At 38.5% G+C, this 16,749-nt stretch overlaps 1 protein-coding gene and 1 long non-coding RNA gene across 2 annotated transcripts; one reads left to right on the forward strand and one right to left on the reverse strand.

The window, feature by feature from the left end:
- Window positions 1-492: 492 nt before the first annotated feature.
- Ube2a (ubiquitin conjugating enzyme E2 A) lies at window positions 493-10,101 on the reverse strand. Its single transcript, XM_005319376.4, has 6 exons — window positions 9,863-10,101; window positions 9,638-9,718; window positions 9,207-9,232; window positions 3,213-3,302; window positions 2,103-2,191; window positions 493-1,740 (listed from the first exon to the last, which is right to left on the reverse strand). The coding sequence occupies exons 1-6, from the start codon at window positions 9,904-9,906 to the stop codon at window positions 1,612-1,614; spliced, it is 459 nt and encodes a 152-aa protein (XP_005319433.1). The 5' UTR covers window positions 9,907-10,101; the 3' UTR covers window positions 493-1,611.
- Window positions 10,102-10,174: 73 nt separating this feature from the next.
- Window positions 10,175-11,080, forward strand: LOC120889643 (uncharacterized). Its single transcript, XR_005733652.2, has 2 exons — window positions 10,175-10,515; window positions 10,930-11,080. It is a non-coding gene; the product is annotated as an uncharacterized LOC120889643 (long non-coding RNA).
- The last annotated feature ends 5,669 nt before the right edge of the window (window positions 11,081-16,749 follow it).

The following is a 16,749-nucleotide window of genomic DNA, read 5'->3' on the forward strand; positions in this document are numbered from 1 at the left end:
GTAGTTTTCAGGAAGTCATTGTCCTCATCTCTTTAAAATGAGATGAGTTGCTCCTCAGAAGAAAGCAATTATGTTAAAATATGAGAGAGGACACCTATACTCCCAAACTTTACATCAGCTTTAAAACACCATTTTAAATAATAGTTTGGTACTATTTCTTTTTAAGCTAGGGCTTTTTAAGAGGTAGAATGTCAGGATCAACAAGTTAGATCTTAGTCTCTTGGTAAATGCCCAGGTTTGTGTATTCTCTTCCCTTTGGTTGGCCATAATATACACTGGAGGAACTTTTTGATAATTTTCTATTCTGTGAAATTTTTTTAAAAAAAACGTTAATATGGTTTTCTCCAACAGTGTCTACTTTTTACCTACCCCCAGAAATAGTATACTGTAATACCATAATATTTATTTTAAAAGGGGGAATGACTATATATGAGATCCCAAAAGAAATTAATGCCAGAAGTTCATACTAAGCTAAAATACACCTCAACAACAAAATTTTAAGGTTATTTTTATTTACAAGTTTTGAAAAATGTACATTTTTTTACATGGGTTACTTGTGCAACATTAGACTTCAAACAGCAATAAATCCAAAAAGGTAACAATGAAACATTAGACAACTCACTTATAAGCTTTGTATATCTAAAAGTGTAAATATCCAAAGAAAGATTGTAGACATAGGCTTTAAGGTTCTCATAACACTGAACGAGAAGAAACTAAAGTATGCAGCAATAACTCAAGATTTCAGTAGAAAATAGTTTGCCACATATATGTGCCCTTGAATTAAAACTAAAAAACAAGATGGAGGATTGTAAGTTTTTTCTAGGGCAACACTTCTCCTTTAAAAATATGAAAGGATTTTCACCTTTCCCTAGCTCAAAAACTGTTGATTGTTTCCATTCCTTTGCTCCTACACCTCTTTAAGAAAAAAACCAAAACAAAAGAAACCTTAGAAGACCAATATTCTGAAATCTAATATATGTGAGCTGTTGGTATCTTGCTAGGAGTAGATGTCAGTTCCTGCTGCGCTCCCTTGGCTGAAGCCTTCCAACATTTTCTACCAGTAAATACCATCTTGTAATTCATATTACAAGACATTAGCATCAAAGAACTGTTTACAGTGGATTTGTTTCCCTGTCCTCAAACAGGCTGGCTGTATTCTAAACACATTCACATCTAAGTCCCAACACAAGGGAAGGACCAGCCAGTATGAAACACTTTGGTAATCATTCTGTTAAAAATAAAATCCTGGTCTTCAAACTATACATAAGAACCATTTGTATAACAATGCATCTTAAAAGCTTAGTGTAAAGTACAGTAACACAAATAAATGCCCGAAGGCTGGAGATGAGATACAACAAAAAAAGAGTTAAGCATTAGTAATTTTTGCAAGTAACCCAGGTACAGTACATTTGATTTCATAGAGCGTGTTTTCTGATGTTCAACAAGAGAGTAGAAGGGGTAGGAAAAGCTTGGCAAGGGAAGATGGAAACAGCAGAACAGCTATTTTGCTTTTAATAAAGTAAATGTAATGACATTGAGGAATAAGAAGGTGATAAACACATCAATATATATTTTTCTTATGCCCAGCCTCTTCCTTTGTTCCACCTTCAGTCAACAGTCGCGCCAGCTCTGTTCTACTATGGCAGAAACACGCTTTTCATATTCCCGCTTGTTCTCCTGGTACAGCTGAGCAGCTTGGCTGTTTGCAGGACTATTGGGATTGGGTTCATCCAATAGAGACTATGGAGAAAAAAATTAAATATTAGTTCCTTCTTGCAAAAAGTTATGTGTTCAGGACAAACAGCTAGTTTTTCAGGTAATAACAATGGATTTGTCCCAAGGAACTACTAAATTTGCTGTCTTTTTAACATAACTGTACTAACCTAGAGTTACATTAATTGTGAGTACTTAAGCAAATACATGAGTAGCTAGGCAAATATACATGTGGCAGGGCTTTCTGTTGATTTTAGGTCTTAAAGGCCTACCTTTTATCTGTAAAATAAGCTTTAACCAAATATAAATAAAAAGGTCTTAAGTCATGACTTTTGAAAAACAACTTGTAAACACTTCAAAGGTCACAGTCACATTAAGGAAAAATTTACCTGTATGGATGTTAAAATGGAAGACACATCATAGGTTGGACTCCAACGGTTCTGAAGTATATCCAGACATATACTACCATCTGCATAGACTAAGCATAGAAACAAGAATGTTAAACTTAAGACCATGAAAGTTTTAACGTTATAGTCAAGACAGAAATAGTCAAAAGCAATACTTTGCTTTTGAAGCTTAAAAAGATTCCAAGGCTGCTTCCCAGCTAACTGCCTAAAAAGATGAATCATAATCATTACTAGTGAAATAATCAGGATGATCCGAGGATATCAAAAATGACTGGTACAAAACAAAGAAACTTCATGTTCCTTCTTCTGAAGACTGCCCTATTATCCAGAAAATCATACACATTTTCTAACAGGGTCTCTATATAGCCATACAATTGTGAGAAATTCATTCATTCCTCAAAGTCCTATTTCAATCTGCTGCCATCTTTAACTTCCCAATGAGAGTAAACTACATCTCCTGTGTGAATGGTAAAAGGTAGCTCAGAGTTCACAAGATTTCATCTTGTCATCTTGTCTCAAAGGTAAAAAACATCTGATACCATGAAAAATACTTTAGTAGTCTAAATAAAAAGGCAAGCTATTCTAAACTTACTACTAGGGGAAAAAAGCAAAAAAGTTGGAATCTTACAGAACTATAGCATTTTTCCATCAATATTTCAAACAATAGGATCTAATATTCAGTAGGTTGGAGTGGGTTTGGGCATCTGTATTTTTCATACTTTGTGGTAATTCTGACATGCATTCAAAAGTTGAAAATTATTGTTCTACATGCTAGGAATGATAATTACAACACATGGTTACCCCAATGTGGCCTAGCATTAAAAGGAAACTTCAATAGCATCCTTATTTTTGTTAGTTAATGACAAATTGTTAAAATTATGAGGTGCTTAACCTCTAACCAAGGGAAAGTACCTTCACTGCTTCAATTCTATGACTACAGATCAAGATGGCAAGGGACTGAGTTCAAATTTCAGGAAACGGCAAGATGCGTAAGCAAATACCCAAATACTATAGATAAATAAACAGAAAATGTTGAATACCACCACAATAAACATTGCAATCATTTAAAACACTATCAAAAGTGATACTTGCCATTTGGATGAAACATCTTAGAGACAAATCTAACAGTAGGTGGTTTATTCGGATATTCTTCAGTGAATTCTATTGTAAGTTTAAATGTTCCTGTAGTTAGAAAAGAAAGGATTAAGAAAATGTATTTATCACTTTGTTAAACAGTACTTTATTTAATACAATGTAAGTTTTTTCAAGTATTAATTGAAATAATGCAAAGATGTAAAGAGGAAAGACAGATCAGGTAAGAAATACATCTCTATTAATTGCTCTAAAGAAGGACAGATATTCTAAAAACCACCACCCAAAGGTGATTTTGTTTTGTTTTACCATTATTCTCTCCCAAACTAAAATACCTCCATCATGAATTCAAAATTACTGTCTGTAGGATAACTTTGGTCACTGCATTTTGGAAATATGCTTAAAATAAAATGATAAAAAGCTGGCCCCCAAATTTTGCCTTTTTCCTTTAGAAGACTGAAAGACTTCAAATTCAGCTGCCATCTTTAATTCTCCAGTGATTTTAAATGTACTAGGAAGAATAAAAGCACAAAGAGTCAAAAACCAATGCTAGAAATAAAAGTCTAAAATCAAGTTGTTTTTAAAATTAAGGGAATATAAGTATAAAAGGGTTCACTGGTCCCTTTTTATTTAATAATGACTATATAATGAAAATTTAATTGAATCTAAGAACAGACTTCATAGCCCCTCTCCAAAACTCTTCAGTATGACTCATATAGTACTTGACTATAAAATCAAGTTTATTATTCACACTATGTAGGGAATTAATGGCAGAAACCATTTAAAAATTACATTTGCTTTATATCACACTCATAACTTCTACAAACCTATTTTTTCTCATGATGTTTGTTTGGTTTACTACTACTGAAAATAAATTACTTGTCTTGAATATGTGTTACCCTAAGTCCCAAAGGAGGTCCTAAAATATACTAAGTTATAGACAAATTGGATCTTACTCAAGAATTGTATGATATTTTGATATGGGGAGATCATCTCCTTCAAAATGTTAAATTATGTTTGTTAAATAATTTCAAGAACACAATTGGACAACCTGACTAAAATCTCTTTAAGTAAACTTCCGAAAGACTGAAGTTATTATCTGGTATAAGGGAATACATGTTCTACTAATGTTAATCTAGTCCATTTAATAAATTATTTATTATAATACAATGGACCTAGTTTAGACAGAGCATAATTTATTACTGGCTCCTTCAGAGTCAGCAATTTATTTTCTCCTTGTTCCCATTAATAAGTTTATTACTGCTTAAGAAAAAAAGAATACTATCGCCATTCTACTGCTGTATCTATTACATAACAATCCCAAAAAGTTTGTTTTCTATTACATAGCTCATAGGAAACAATTTGCTAACAAAGTTGCCCTTGGTATGAACATGTGTCCCAAAACTCAGAATACTTTAAACTGAAACATAGTGTTGGGGAATGGGTAAACTCAGTGGAACAGTGCTTGCCTAGCATGTCTGTGCAATGCCCTGAGTTCCATCCTCAGTGCTGCAAAATAAATGCAACATATTAGGGACATGTTATATCCCCCAAATTATTGTCACTCCAAAAACTATTTGATTTTGGAAGCCATATATGAGGATACTATGTATTATAACTAAGGACAAAAAGTAAAATATTATGGAATGGACAAACATACCATAGTCCATCAGAACATACTCCACCTTTATCACCACCTGGTCATTAAATCTTCCTCCTTTTGAGGAAGAAAGCACAGTCCTTCCTTTTCAGTAGTACATATAACATGCAGGAAAAAAGTGGAAGTGGTAAAGAGTCAAAACTTTCAGCTTTTGTATCTCAAGTGTAAAGACATCAAGATCAATGCTGAAATCTGGTTAAAGTATAGGTAAGTGACTGATAACCAAGAAATTGCTCTAAAGTTGGGCAGACTTCACAGCATACCTTAAATCAAGACCATTATTAAATATGATCTCTAAAGGTGGTAAAACCTAACATCAGGAAAGCATAAGCAAAATCAGAAGAGCACAGCGTTTGTAAAAGTACAAAATTTGTAGTCAGAAAGACCTGGGCACAAATCCTTGCTTTGCTACTAACTAGCTGTGAAACCTCAGGGATGGTGTTCTACTTGACTAAACCTCAAGTTCCTTGGGCTGGAGATGGAGCTCAGAGGTAGAGTGCTTGCCTAGCATGTACAAAGCCCTGGGTTCATCTCCAGCACCACCAAAGTAAATAAAAATAAACTGGAAAGTCTTCATATGTAAAGTGAGGTTAATAGTAGCAGTCACCACTCACCAAAGCATTATTGAGCTTTACTTTAAACAAGGTAAATATGCATAGTGCCACAAAATAAGTGCTCCATAAACATAAGAAATTATTTTAACTATAATTCTAAAGTCTTAAATCTCAGTAAGAAATACAATTAATGAATTCAGATATCAAATAGTGCTTGCTTTCTGGCATACAGCAAACTCTCATGGTTTGCAAGTTGAATATACATGTTGTTGGCTCACAAATTCCTTGACTTGAGCTTTCTGCCTAATACTTGCCTAGAAGTTCAATAAGAAGTATATCAAACACCTTTTAAAGCAGCTTTTAATATTGAGAAGTAAAGCAACCTGTTTATGTCTACCTGTACATAAGTTAAAACCAAATTCTTATTGAATGTACACATTAGAAAGGGGGTATTTCATACTTTTAGCCACATTATTTAATGTCACACCCTCTTTAGTACAACCCTCAGTGCAATTCCTAAGACCTAGACAAATGTTATGAAATTCAAAACTCTCAGAATTAATAGTATACAATTTGAAATTACTGCTTACTCTCAAAGTATTTAGAAGGCTTTAAAATAACTGAAAACTTGGGTCTCATCACTGTTGTACCCAATTTCTACTGGTTTTGTTCATTATTATTCAATGTTTTGAGGAAGCCAAAACATTGCAGGGAAAGTAACAATCCATTTATACATAAAGAACAGGAACCTAAAACTAAAAAAATATATATATTAAAAAAAAGGGCTGGGGATGTGGCTCAAGTGGTAGTGTGCTGCCTAGAATGTGTGAGGCACTAGGTTCGATTCTCAGCACCACATAAAAATAAAGACATTGTGTCTACTTAAAACTAAAAAAAATAAATATTAAAAAAAGAACAGGAAAATTGTATGAATGTGTTAAATGGCTAGTATATGGCAATAAAGACTAACAGGATTGAACTAGAGGTTGTATCTTTTGCATAAAAACATACACAAATCCAAATTTTTGAAAATACATGTTTGGCCAAAGAAAACCCCCCTGCAGGTGTTTTCTGCCATTCGGCTAGTACTCTGTGACTTTGCCCAAGGGCAAAGTAAAGCACATGTAATTTAAAATTTTTTTGATGACTGAAAATTATGATTTTTAAGATAATACCCTAAACTCTTTCATCACAGGATTTATTTGAAGAACACCCTGAGTGGACTCTGATTTCATTAAAAACAATAGATTTACATTTGACTTCTTAAGAACACATGTATTATGAAAGCAAATACAGTACCTTACCATGTCTATTAATAATTTTTAGATGATATAATGAATATTATATTCTATAATTTATATTCACTAATATATACCAAAACATTTTGATGAGGAAGTATTTCAACCCAATGTTTTGGTAGTATAAGTTCTTCAGAACATACTTTAATTACATGAAGTCAAGTCAAACTACCTTTAAGAATTCCTTAAGATTTCCTCTATTTAGGGCCTGGCTGTCCCAGAAACTTCTACCATGTGTGAATGGTTTACAGGAAGAAGCAAAAGTAGTTTGAGGGTTCTTAATATGTATAAACACATTGGAAATAGTAAAGTCAACTACGTTTACTTATCTATATCAGTCTTTTCCTTAACTATAAATTCCCCAACTATAAATAGGGGTATTCATAAAATAGTCAAACATATTTTTTACAGAAAGTTCTAGGCATCTGTGGAGATCAGACTCTTTGACAGAATGAATCTAAGAAGGCTACTGTCATTTAGCCTGAATAATTCCTTTCAGTAATGCCAGAATGGAGATACACATCATCAAAAATAGAGTCAGTAATGTCAAAAGGGACGGTCCAGGTAGATAATGGATTCCATAAGTACCTTTTCAATTCATACCACTTAAAACAAGAGAAGCACCCTTGAAATTTTAAGTAGCCAACCTCCATCAAATGTACTATTAATAAACTGTGCCTAGCATAAAACAGTCTGAATAAAATGAGGGAAAAAGACAATGAAAACACAGCCTACTAGACCTGAAGCAAAAACAGTTAATCTGCACGCAAAGCTTAAGTGTAAAAAAATTAGCACCAGTCAGGAGTGATGGCACATATCTGTAATCCCAGTGACTCCAGAGGCTAGGGCAGGAGGATCACAACTTCAAGACCAGCCTCAGCAACTCAGTGAGGTCCTAAACAACCTAGCAAGACCCTGTCTCAAAAAATAAAAAGGGATGTAGTTCAGTGGTTAAGCATCCCCGGATTCAATCCTCAGTGCAAAACAAAACTAGCACTAATCTAGTAGAGAAAAATTAAATCTAGCTAGTTCTTGCACCAATCAGTTCAAATGATTAACTGCACCAAAGTAATATGTCCTTAGGCTCCCTCCCTCCCTCCTATCATATCTTTTTATCAAAGCACTGAAGAACAGTGCTATTTACCCAGGGGGTAAAGTAGAACATAAGCTAAAAGTATTCAGGTGACTGTCCAGTTTCCTAAGGAAATCTGAGTATTTGAGGCAAATTATCAAACTGGTTGATCTCGACTTACCTCACAGCATTTTGGGGACTGGCAGCATCAAAAAGCAATCCACTCCATAAGTTTATTTTATGTAGTTTGCAGATATGTTTTTGTTCCCATCTTCAAACTGAAGGGTGTGTGTGTGTGTGTGTGTGTGTGTGTGTGTGTGTGTGTGTGTGTATGTACATGCATGCTATGTGACCAAAGGAAGATAAATCATTGAGAAAATAAAAGATTCTTTTCTTTTTTTATCAATTTCCTGATTGTGATATTGTAGTATAGTCATTCAAGATGTTACCAAACAGGGGTTTATTAGGGAGATAAGTGAAAGATATACAGGGTCTCTACTAGTAGTTCCTCCAACTGCATATGTAAATTATCTCAAAATAGAAAGTTTTTAATTTTTTGCAGTGCTGGAGATCAAACCAAGGGCCTCACAAATACCAGGCAAGTAATCTACCACTAAGCCACATCCACAGCCCTCAAAATAAAGAGTTTTTAAAGAGCAATTAACATTTGTGTTTTTAAACATTAAACCTAAATAACTTTTTAAAAAAATGTGCCTATTGGTATATGTAGTACCTTCAAATAAGTTGGACACTGGTCAAGAGGATACAATTAAAGCTAACCGCAATTCTGAAGCTGCCTTAAGTAGTGATCATAAAGTCTTGATGAAAAGCACACACTACAAATTCATTTAAAATCAAGAAACAATATTATACTGAAATTAGGCATTTAAGGTCGTCTTAGAGTAGTGAGGCTGGCAGGCATTCAACCTGATTGTAGAGACAGATAATTATGTGTAAGGGATTCTTGATCCAGTCAGCATCCAATACACACATATTAAGCACCTCCTGAATACAATTCCTGCCCTTGGGATAGAATCCTGAACTAGATGATCTTTGGGAGTCTCTGCTGATTGTCAGCAACTGGTTGGCTTCATATTAATTCAGTATTTCTAATGAAGAGCTGAATTTGGCAGGATCACAGCCCAAATCTCAAAATTCTTAGTACCAGTGCTATGATACTCCTTTTAACAAGTGATCGCCTTACTCAGATTGTTTTTAAAAGAAAGCAAGAGAAAAGGTGTAATTCTAGTTAAGCAGACAAGTTCCAAAACAACCTGCCACACATTGGATTCCACTCAAGCCTTTAGTAGGCAGAAGCAGATTCCTAAGTAGGAGGCACTTGCAGGATGACTGGAAACCCCTTCCCCAGCTGATCAAGCTCCTAAAAGGTGGGTAAAGAAACTCTCTTACCATCCTCAAATGGGGTCCCTTCAGGCCTGCAACACAGAGAAAACTAGTCAGTTCCCGCTTAAAGGATTCCCTTCTCCCGGTTCATTTTAAGGGGATGGCCATCCAAGGTCTGCCATTCCTACCTCTGGTCAACCACCGGCTGCCTAGGTTGAAAACCACTACAAGTACACATTTTGGGCTCAGAAACACAGGGCAGGCCGCCGCGCCTAACCTCCACCACTCCCCACCCCGCCCCCCTAGAACTCCAAACGGTTCCCCCGGCAGCGGGAACCAAACTAATCGAGGCACAGGCTCCGGGGTGGCGCCTAGGCCCGACCAAACCCAAACATTTTCCCTTTCACCCTCCGCCTTCTTAAGGGGCCTGACCGGGAAAGCACACTGAGATGGTTGGTTTCCCCGATCCCTCGCCAGCACCGGGAACGCAGACTCACCCAAAAATGACCGCGTTCCAAACCATTATGTTGTTCTCAGACGGAGCCCCACTGACTCCAGCCGGAGGATCCTCCTGCAACCTTTAGAGACACAGACAGGGGCCCCCGAGTCCGGCACTCGCGTCCGCCCTCCACTACCTTTACCCCACCCCACCCGGTCCGCCTCGGGACCCGCCCTGTGCCCCGGCGGGCAGACCCCGGCCTCCGCTGTCCCCGACGGTTTACCTCTTGAAGTCCCGCATGAGGCGCCGCCGAGCCGGGGTGGACATATCTCTAGCAGGGTCAGGGGTGGGGCATACACCAGAGTCTCGGGTCCCCGCGGTCGGTAAGGAGGCCGAGGAGACTGAAGAAGCTGAAGAAGATGTGGAGGAAGCACCCAGAGGAACAGCACTGCCTCTCCGAAGTCGAGGGTCGGTCTGGCGCCGGCTAAGCACCACCCCGGAGTAGACGGGGGCTGAACCAACCTGAAAGGAAAGGGGGGGTGGAACGCCTTACGCCGGACAGGCCATACCAACACGAGCCGGGGGCGGGGGGAGAGCGAAAGTTGCTTATGTCATTAAATCCTAGCTAGGAAGCAGGGAGTGGTTCCTGGATGGTCAAGGGTGAGAGGCAAGCTTAGGGACAAACGAAGCCTACAATTCACAAGGATTTAGTGGTGGAACGGGTCTGTCTCTACTTGCCAATTCGAAGACGAACCCTGGGAAGTTTTCTGCTTTTTTTCTTCCTTTTTCTTTTAAGACCATATCATTTATTAAAGTGCACACTCTGGCTGGGGTGGGGAAAGGAGTAGAGGAGAGGAGAAGATCACTAAATCCCAAACTAGTGGAAATAGCAGTGGGCAAAGGCAAAACCGGTTCTCAAAAAGCGGGAACTCTAGGGTACAATCCCAGGCAAACATAGGAGACCCGGATGGGAGTGTGCACGCGGGGGGGGGGGCAGGGGGTGCCGGCGGGGGGGGGGGGGAGGGGGCAGGGGGTGCCGGCGGGGGGGGGGGATGTGTGCGGGGGTGGGGGGGGTGGGAGTAGGGTGTGCTGGGGGGGTGAGATGGGGTGGGGGTGGGGAATTGGTTAAGATCGTGGAAAATCAAAAGAATAAATCCGCCTTGACTATGAAAGGAGGCCCAGGGTCCCTTTTATATAGAATGAATGTTCAGGATTGTGATCCTAACATTTAGGGGTCAGTGATTACCCCAAAGCCGAATAAAATGCCATTTTGTGTCCTCAGGGACAGAATGGGAGCTTAAGGCAAGTACAATATGTTTTTTGTTTGTTTGTTTTGTTTGTTTGTTTTAGTTCTGGGCACTCACAATTTGGCTCTGGAACCACATTTCCCCCTTGGCAGTTCAACAAACCAAGCGGCTAGTATATGTTCAGAAGAGTCCAAGGTATCCGACTGCAGAGAATTGGAAGGATAATGGATCTGGAGTGAAAATAACAGTAAGATGTGCGTGGAAAAGCTGCAGGTTTCAGGGAGGAGTCACAGTTAGTACGTGGACCTGCAAAAGCAATAACATTTTTAAAGAAGAGTTTTTAAAGGTCAATTCAAAATAATTTAGAAGGTAGGAAAAATGCTCATTTAAGAATTATAGAAAATATGAGAAAGGTAGGCTTAAGTCATGGACAGTTTTGAATTTCAAGCTAATGGATTCCTTAGAAGGTGGTTGAACAGGAAAATGACATCATTAGAGCTGTGCTAATCAGAGATTGGCCCCAGGAGAGCAGCTAGCCTACTCTCGCAGCATTTTAGGTGAGAGATACTGAACCAGACAATGCCAATAAAGGGGTGGATGGGATGAATGGAGAGAACTTGGCAACAGATTGACTGTGGAGGCTAAGAGAGTAGCAGAAATCAACAATATGCTAAGTCCCAAGATAAGTGGGAATTCCAAGGTTCCATTATCAGGATTAGCATATAGAGGGGGAGGGGTCAAGTTTGGAAGAGGGAATTTTGAGTAGGATTTATGGAGTTCATGGGACTGATGAGACATCTACATGAAGATGTCCAGGAGGAATCAGACATGCAGGAATTAGATTTTAATATGGGAGTAAGGAGCCACTTGACAATGGTAATGATTGTAGCTGCTGCTTAACACCAGGTATCTTCATGGTCAAGGATTTGTATTTCCTATTAACTCCAACTTATCAGTTAAGGCAAATCTCTCTAATAGCATCATATAGCTGTGGTGGGAAGTGGATGCCAAAATAAATTTAAAAATCCTTTTCCTTGCGTGTAGGAATTTGCAATCTACTAAACACACACATATGAAATCAACAAAAGCAAGATGTGCAAAAGCAAAGGAATTTGTTTTCTATCACAGATTATCACGAATTGTAGGTCAACTCCAGTTTCTTGCAGTTATAGGACTAAGGTCCCTATTTCCTTACCAGCTCACAAATGGGGACCACTCTCAACTCCTAGAGGCTACTTGCAATCCTTACCACATGGTCTACTACTTGGAAGATGGTTGAGCAAGGAATTGAAATCATTAGAGCTATGCCAATCTCTCAGCAACAGAGAATTTCTCTTCCATCAAATCCTTCTCACACTTTGAATCTTTCTCCACGGAGAACCCAGTCCACCTTGAGGGCTTACCTGATTAGGCCAGGCCCACCCTGGATAATCTCCCTATCTTAAAGTCATCTAATTTGGGACCTTAATTAAGTCTTCTAAATAGCTAAGTGGTAAAGCACTTGCCAGCACTGGCAAGGTCCTGGGTTCTATCACAGCACTGCAAAACAAACAAATAAGTAAATAAAATCTGCAAAAGCTGGGTGTGGTGGCACACACCTGTAATCCCAGCAGCTCAGGAGGCTCAGACAGGAGGATCTTTAGTTCAAAGCAAGCAAATTAGCATGGCTAATGGAGAGGTTCTTCAGCCTGGAAAAATGACAGTGATGGAAGTTGACTAAATACCTTCAAATGCATGGATAGGTAATTTAGTATTTTTAAAGTGGAATTTAGAATTTTTAAAAATACCTTTATTTTATTTATTTTTGTGTGGTGTTGAGGTCCCAAATTAGATGGTTTTAAGATAGGGAGATTATCCATGGTGGGCCTGGCCTAATCAGGTAAGCCCTCAAAGTGGACTGGGTTCTCCCTGAAGAAAGATTCAAAGTGTGAGAAGGATTTGATGGAAGAGAAATTCTCTATTGCTGAGAGATTGGCAGCCCAGTGCCTCACATGTGCTAGGCAAGTGCTCTACCACTGAGCTACAACCCCGCTCAGTAGTTTAGGTTTGATGGGCAGCACTTCTAAGAGTTGAGCATGAGAGAGATATATTGAATAAATCCTATTGAGAAGCAGCACACACTGTCCTGAAGAGTATGAAAGGGACTTGGAAGCTCTGATACCAAATATAAATGTTTGAGATTCATTGCAAGACATGAATGTATTTGGGGGCTGAGGATGTAGCTCAGTGGTAAAGTGCTTGCCTAGGATGCGTGAGGCCCTGGGTGAGATTCCAAGCACTGTGGGGAAAAAAAAGTATTTGAATTTGTTGTGGGCTTCTCCTTTTTTTGGAAACCCCCTTTCTCTTCCTTCCTTGGACTGTATAATCATGACAACTCAAGAGCATGAACCAAAGCAGTTTGGAAGCCCCATGACATCTCCCTGGGAATAGCTTTTTCTGACTGTAGAATGGAATTACATCACAGGAACACTGTGCCCCCACATTCCTCATCAGAAGCAGGGTTGTCATAGCAAGCAGTAACACAGAAGATTGTTTCCCAGCACAGACGATTATCAGGCTAGAACATACTAACTATAGCACTGTTGGCCAAGCATTCCTTCCACCCCCTCTCACCTTGACATCTTGAAGAAATACCCTCTTTACAGCCAAGCCTCACCCCGGCCTCCACTCAAGAGACTGGGCCAAGAAATGAGAAGCCCTTTTAATTTAAAGAAAAAGTGTATTGGTAATTAATCTGGGTTTTCACAGGTCTTTCAACCCTCGGGAAGATAAGAGATTCCAGATTGTCCACAGGCAAGGATTTGAAATTTTTCCTAAAAGGGACAACTGTGAATTGTGGGAATATATTGTATGACTAGGAAAATTGTGAAGTTTCATTCATGAAGATTTCATCATGCCGAATGGATTCTGACTTTCCTGAAGTCAGAATTTTGGATTAGGGAAGATATGGAATAACAATCACTTATTGAATTATAAGGCTATATTTTAAGGTTTATATTTCTAGTATTTAATGAAGGCAATAGACTTTTATTTTCCTATGACTGCCACTTCCTTTTTTTTTTTTTTTTTTTTGTACCAGGGATTGAACCCAGGGGCACTGAATCACTAAGCCACATCCCCAGCCCTTTCTTTTTCTTTTTTTTTTTTTTTTTTGGTACTGGGGATTGAACTCAGGGGCACTCTACCACTGAGCCACATCCCCAGCCCTGTTTTTTTTTTTTGTATTTATATTTAGAAACAGGGTCTCACTGAGTTGCATAGTGCCTTGCTTTTTGCTGAGGCTGGTCTGGACTTGCCATCCTCCTGCCTCAGCCTCCGGAGTAGCTGATATTACAGGTATGCACCACCATACCCGGCTTTATTTTTTTCTTTTGAGATAGGATCTCCCTGAGTTGCTTAGGGCCTTGTTAAATTCCTGAGGCTGGCTTTGAACTTAACCATGGAGCCACATTCCCCAGCCCTTTTTATTTTTAAATTTTGAGACAGGGTCTCACTAAGTTGCTTAGAGCATTGCTAAATTACTGAGGCTGGCTTCAAATTTGCTATCTTCCTGCCTTAGCCTCCTGAGTCACTGAGATTATTGGTGTGCACCACTGTGCCTAGCTGACTTCCACTTCTAATGATAATATTTAGTCTAAATAGCAACTAAGAAACAATGGAGCCTGATATGGTGGCACATTCCCTGTAATCCCAGCAACTCAGGAGGCTGAGGCAGGATGATCAAAAGTTCAAGGCCAGCCTCAGCAATTTAGCAAGGCACTGTTTCAAAATAAAAAATTTAAAAAAGGACTGAAGATGTAGCTCAGTAGAAAGCACCCCTAGTTTCAACTCCCAGTACCAAGAAAAAGAAAGAATGAAGCAATGAAACAAAAGAAAATAAAATCAAAAATTCTTTCTTGACTCCAATATTACAAGATAAGTCCAGAGAACCACTTATAAGAAGCAACACTTATTACAGTGTGCCTCTTGGCAACTAGTAGTTTGTTTTCCATCTACTGCCTCTAGGATTATCAGAATTTAGAGAAATGGGCAAATTAGGGCCTTGAATATAGCTGCTGAATTACTGAATCAAGAGCACAAAAATATGGTGTGGCAGGCTGAATGAGATGATCCCCCATCTCCATGTCCTAATCAATCTCTGCAACCTGTGAATATATTACCTTATGTGGCAAAAGGGACTTTTCAGATGTGGGTAAATTAAGAATCAGGAGATAGGGAAAATATCCCAGATTAAGTGGGTGGGCCTGATGCAGCAACACTGATCCTTGCAAGAGGGATGAAGTTAGTCAGGGTTCACAGAAAAAGCCATGTGATGACAGAAGCCCAGTCTGGAGTGATGTAGTCACCAGCTAAGGACATAATAGATTATGATAGTAGAAGCTGGCAGAGGCAAAAAATAGATTTTCCTCTGGAGTCTCCAGAAGCAACCAGGCCAGTCAATGAGTTTGGTTTTAGACTTCTGAGGTCCAAAAATCCAAGAGAATAAATTTGTATTCTCTCAAGCCACTAAATTTGTGATAATTTGTTATAGCACTGTAACAAATATAAAACTATATCTACAAAAGCTACAGTGTTGTGCATTGGAAATCAATTCAAACCAACCAACCAAATCCACCTTTTTACTATGGTCTGCAAGCTAAGAAATGGTTGAAACAAATCAAATGAAGAATAGTATTTAATAATATTTCATGATACATGAAAATTACATAAAATTCAAATATCAATGTACATTAAGAAAGTTTCACTGGGATGCAGCCATGCTTGTTCATTGATATTCTGTCTGTGGCTGCTTTTGTGCTATAATAGCAGAGCTGAGTAGTTGTGACCATGTATTGCCCAATGCACTACAAACTGCATTGACGTAGTAAAACTTGAGGGCATTTTGAGTGTCACATTTATTGTCACATCACTGCATTTTTTAAAGTTACAAGTGCATACATATCCCATTAACACAAGAAGATTAAGCTGGATGCAGTGGCGCACACCTCTAATACCAGCAATTTGGAAGGCTAAGGCAGAAGGATCTCAAGTTCGAGACCATCCTCAGCAATGTAGTAAGACCCTCTCTCAAACTAAAAAGGGATGGAGATGTAGCTCAGTGGTAAAGTGCATCATGTTCAATCACCAGTGCTGCAATCAATCAATCAATCAATAAAACACAAGGAGATAAAAGTGGACTTTGAATGCCATATATTAGTTGTGGATGAAATTTTATTTTTTATTTTTATGTGGTGCTGAGAATTGAACTCAGTGCCTCACACATGCTAGGAAAGCACTTTACCACTGAGCCACAACCCCAGCCCTTGAATGTCACATTTTTGAGGTACACTGGAATGTGGATTAATTGGTTATGGAATTAGATGTTAATTAGATACACAATGATACTGTAGCATTGCTAAGCATATCACAATGTGCATTGATATTACGGGACTACACACTTGTCACAATATTCAAAATTCATAACAGAGCAATGGTTAGAAAAACTACAAATTAAGGAAAAGGAAAAAAGAAAAAAAGACTAAAAGAATCAGAAAATTAAAAACAGTATCTTATAACAGCCTATAATAGTTGTAGTTCCCTGGTCTGTGGCTGGTTTGATAGAATTCCAATGCACAACACTGTAGCTTTTGTAGATATAGTTTTATATTTGTTACAGTGCTATAACAAATTATCACAAATTTAGTGGCTTGAGAGAATACAAATTTATTCTCTTGGATTTTTGGACCTCAGAAGTCTAAAACCAAACTCATTGACTGGCCTGGTTGCTTCTGGAGACTCCAGAGGAAAATCTATTTTTTGCCTCTGCCAGCTTCTACTATCATAATCTATTATGTCTTTAGCTGGTGACTACATCACTCCAGACTGGGCTTCTGTCATCACATGGCTTTTTCTGTGAACCCTGACTAACTTCATCCCTCTTGCA

Source organism: Ictidomys tridecemlineatus, chromosome X (assembly GCF_052094955.1).
Source record: "Ictidomys tridecemlineatus isolate mIctTri1 chromosome X, mIctTri1.hap1, whole genome shotgun sequence".
In the NCBI taxonomy this organism is placed as follows: Eukaryota; Metazoa; Chordata; class Mammalia; order Rodentia; family Sciuridae; genus Ictidomys; species Ictidomys tridecemlineatus.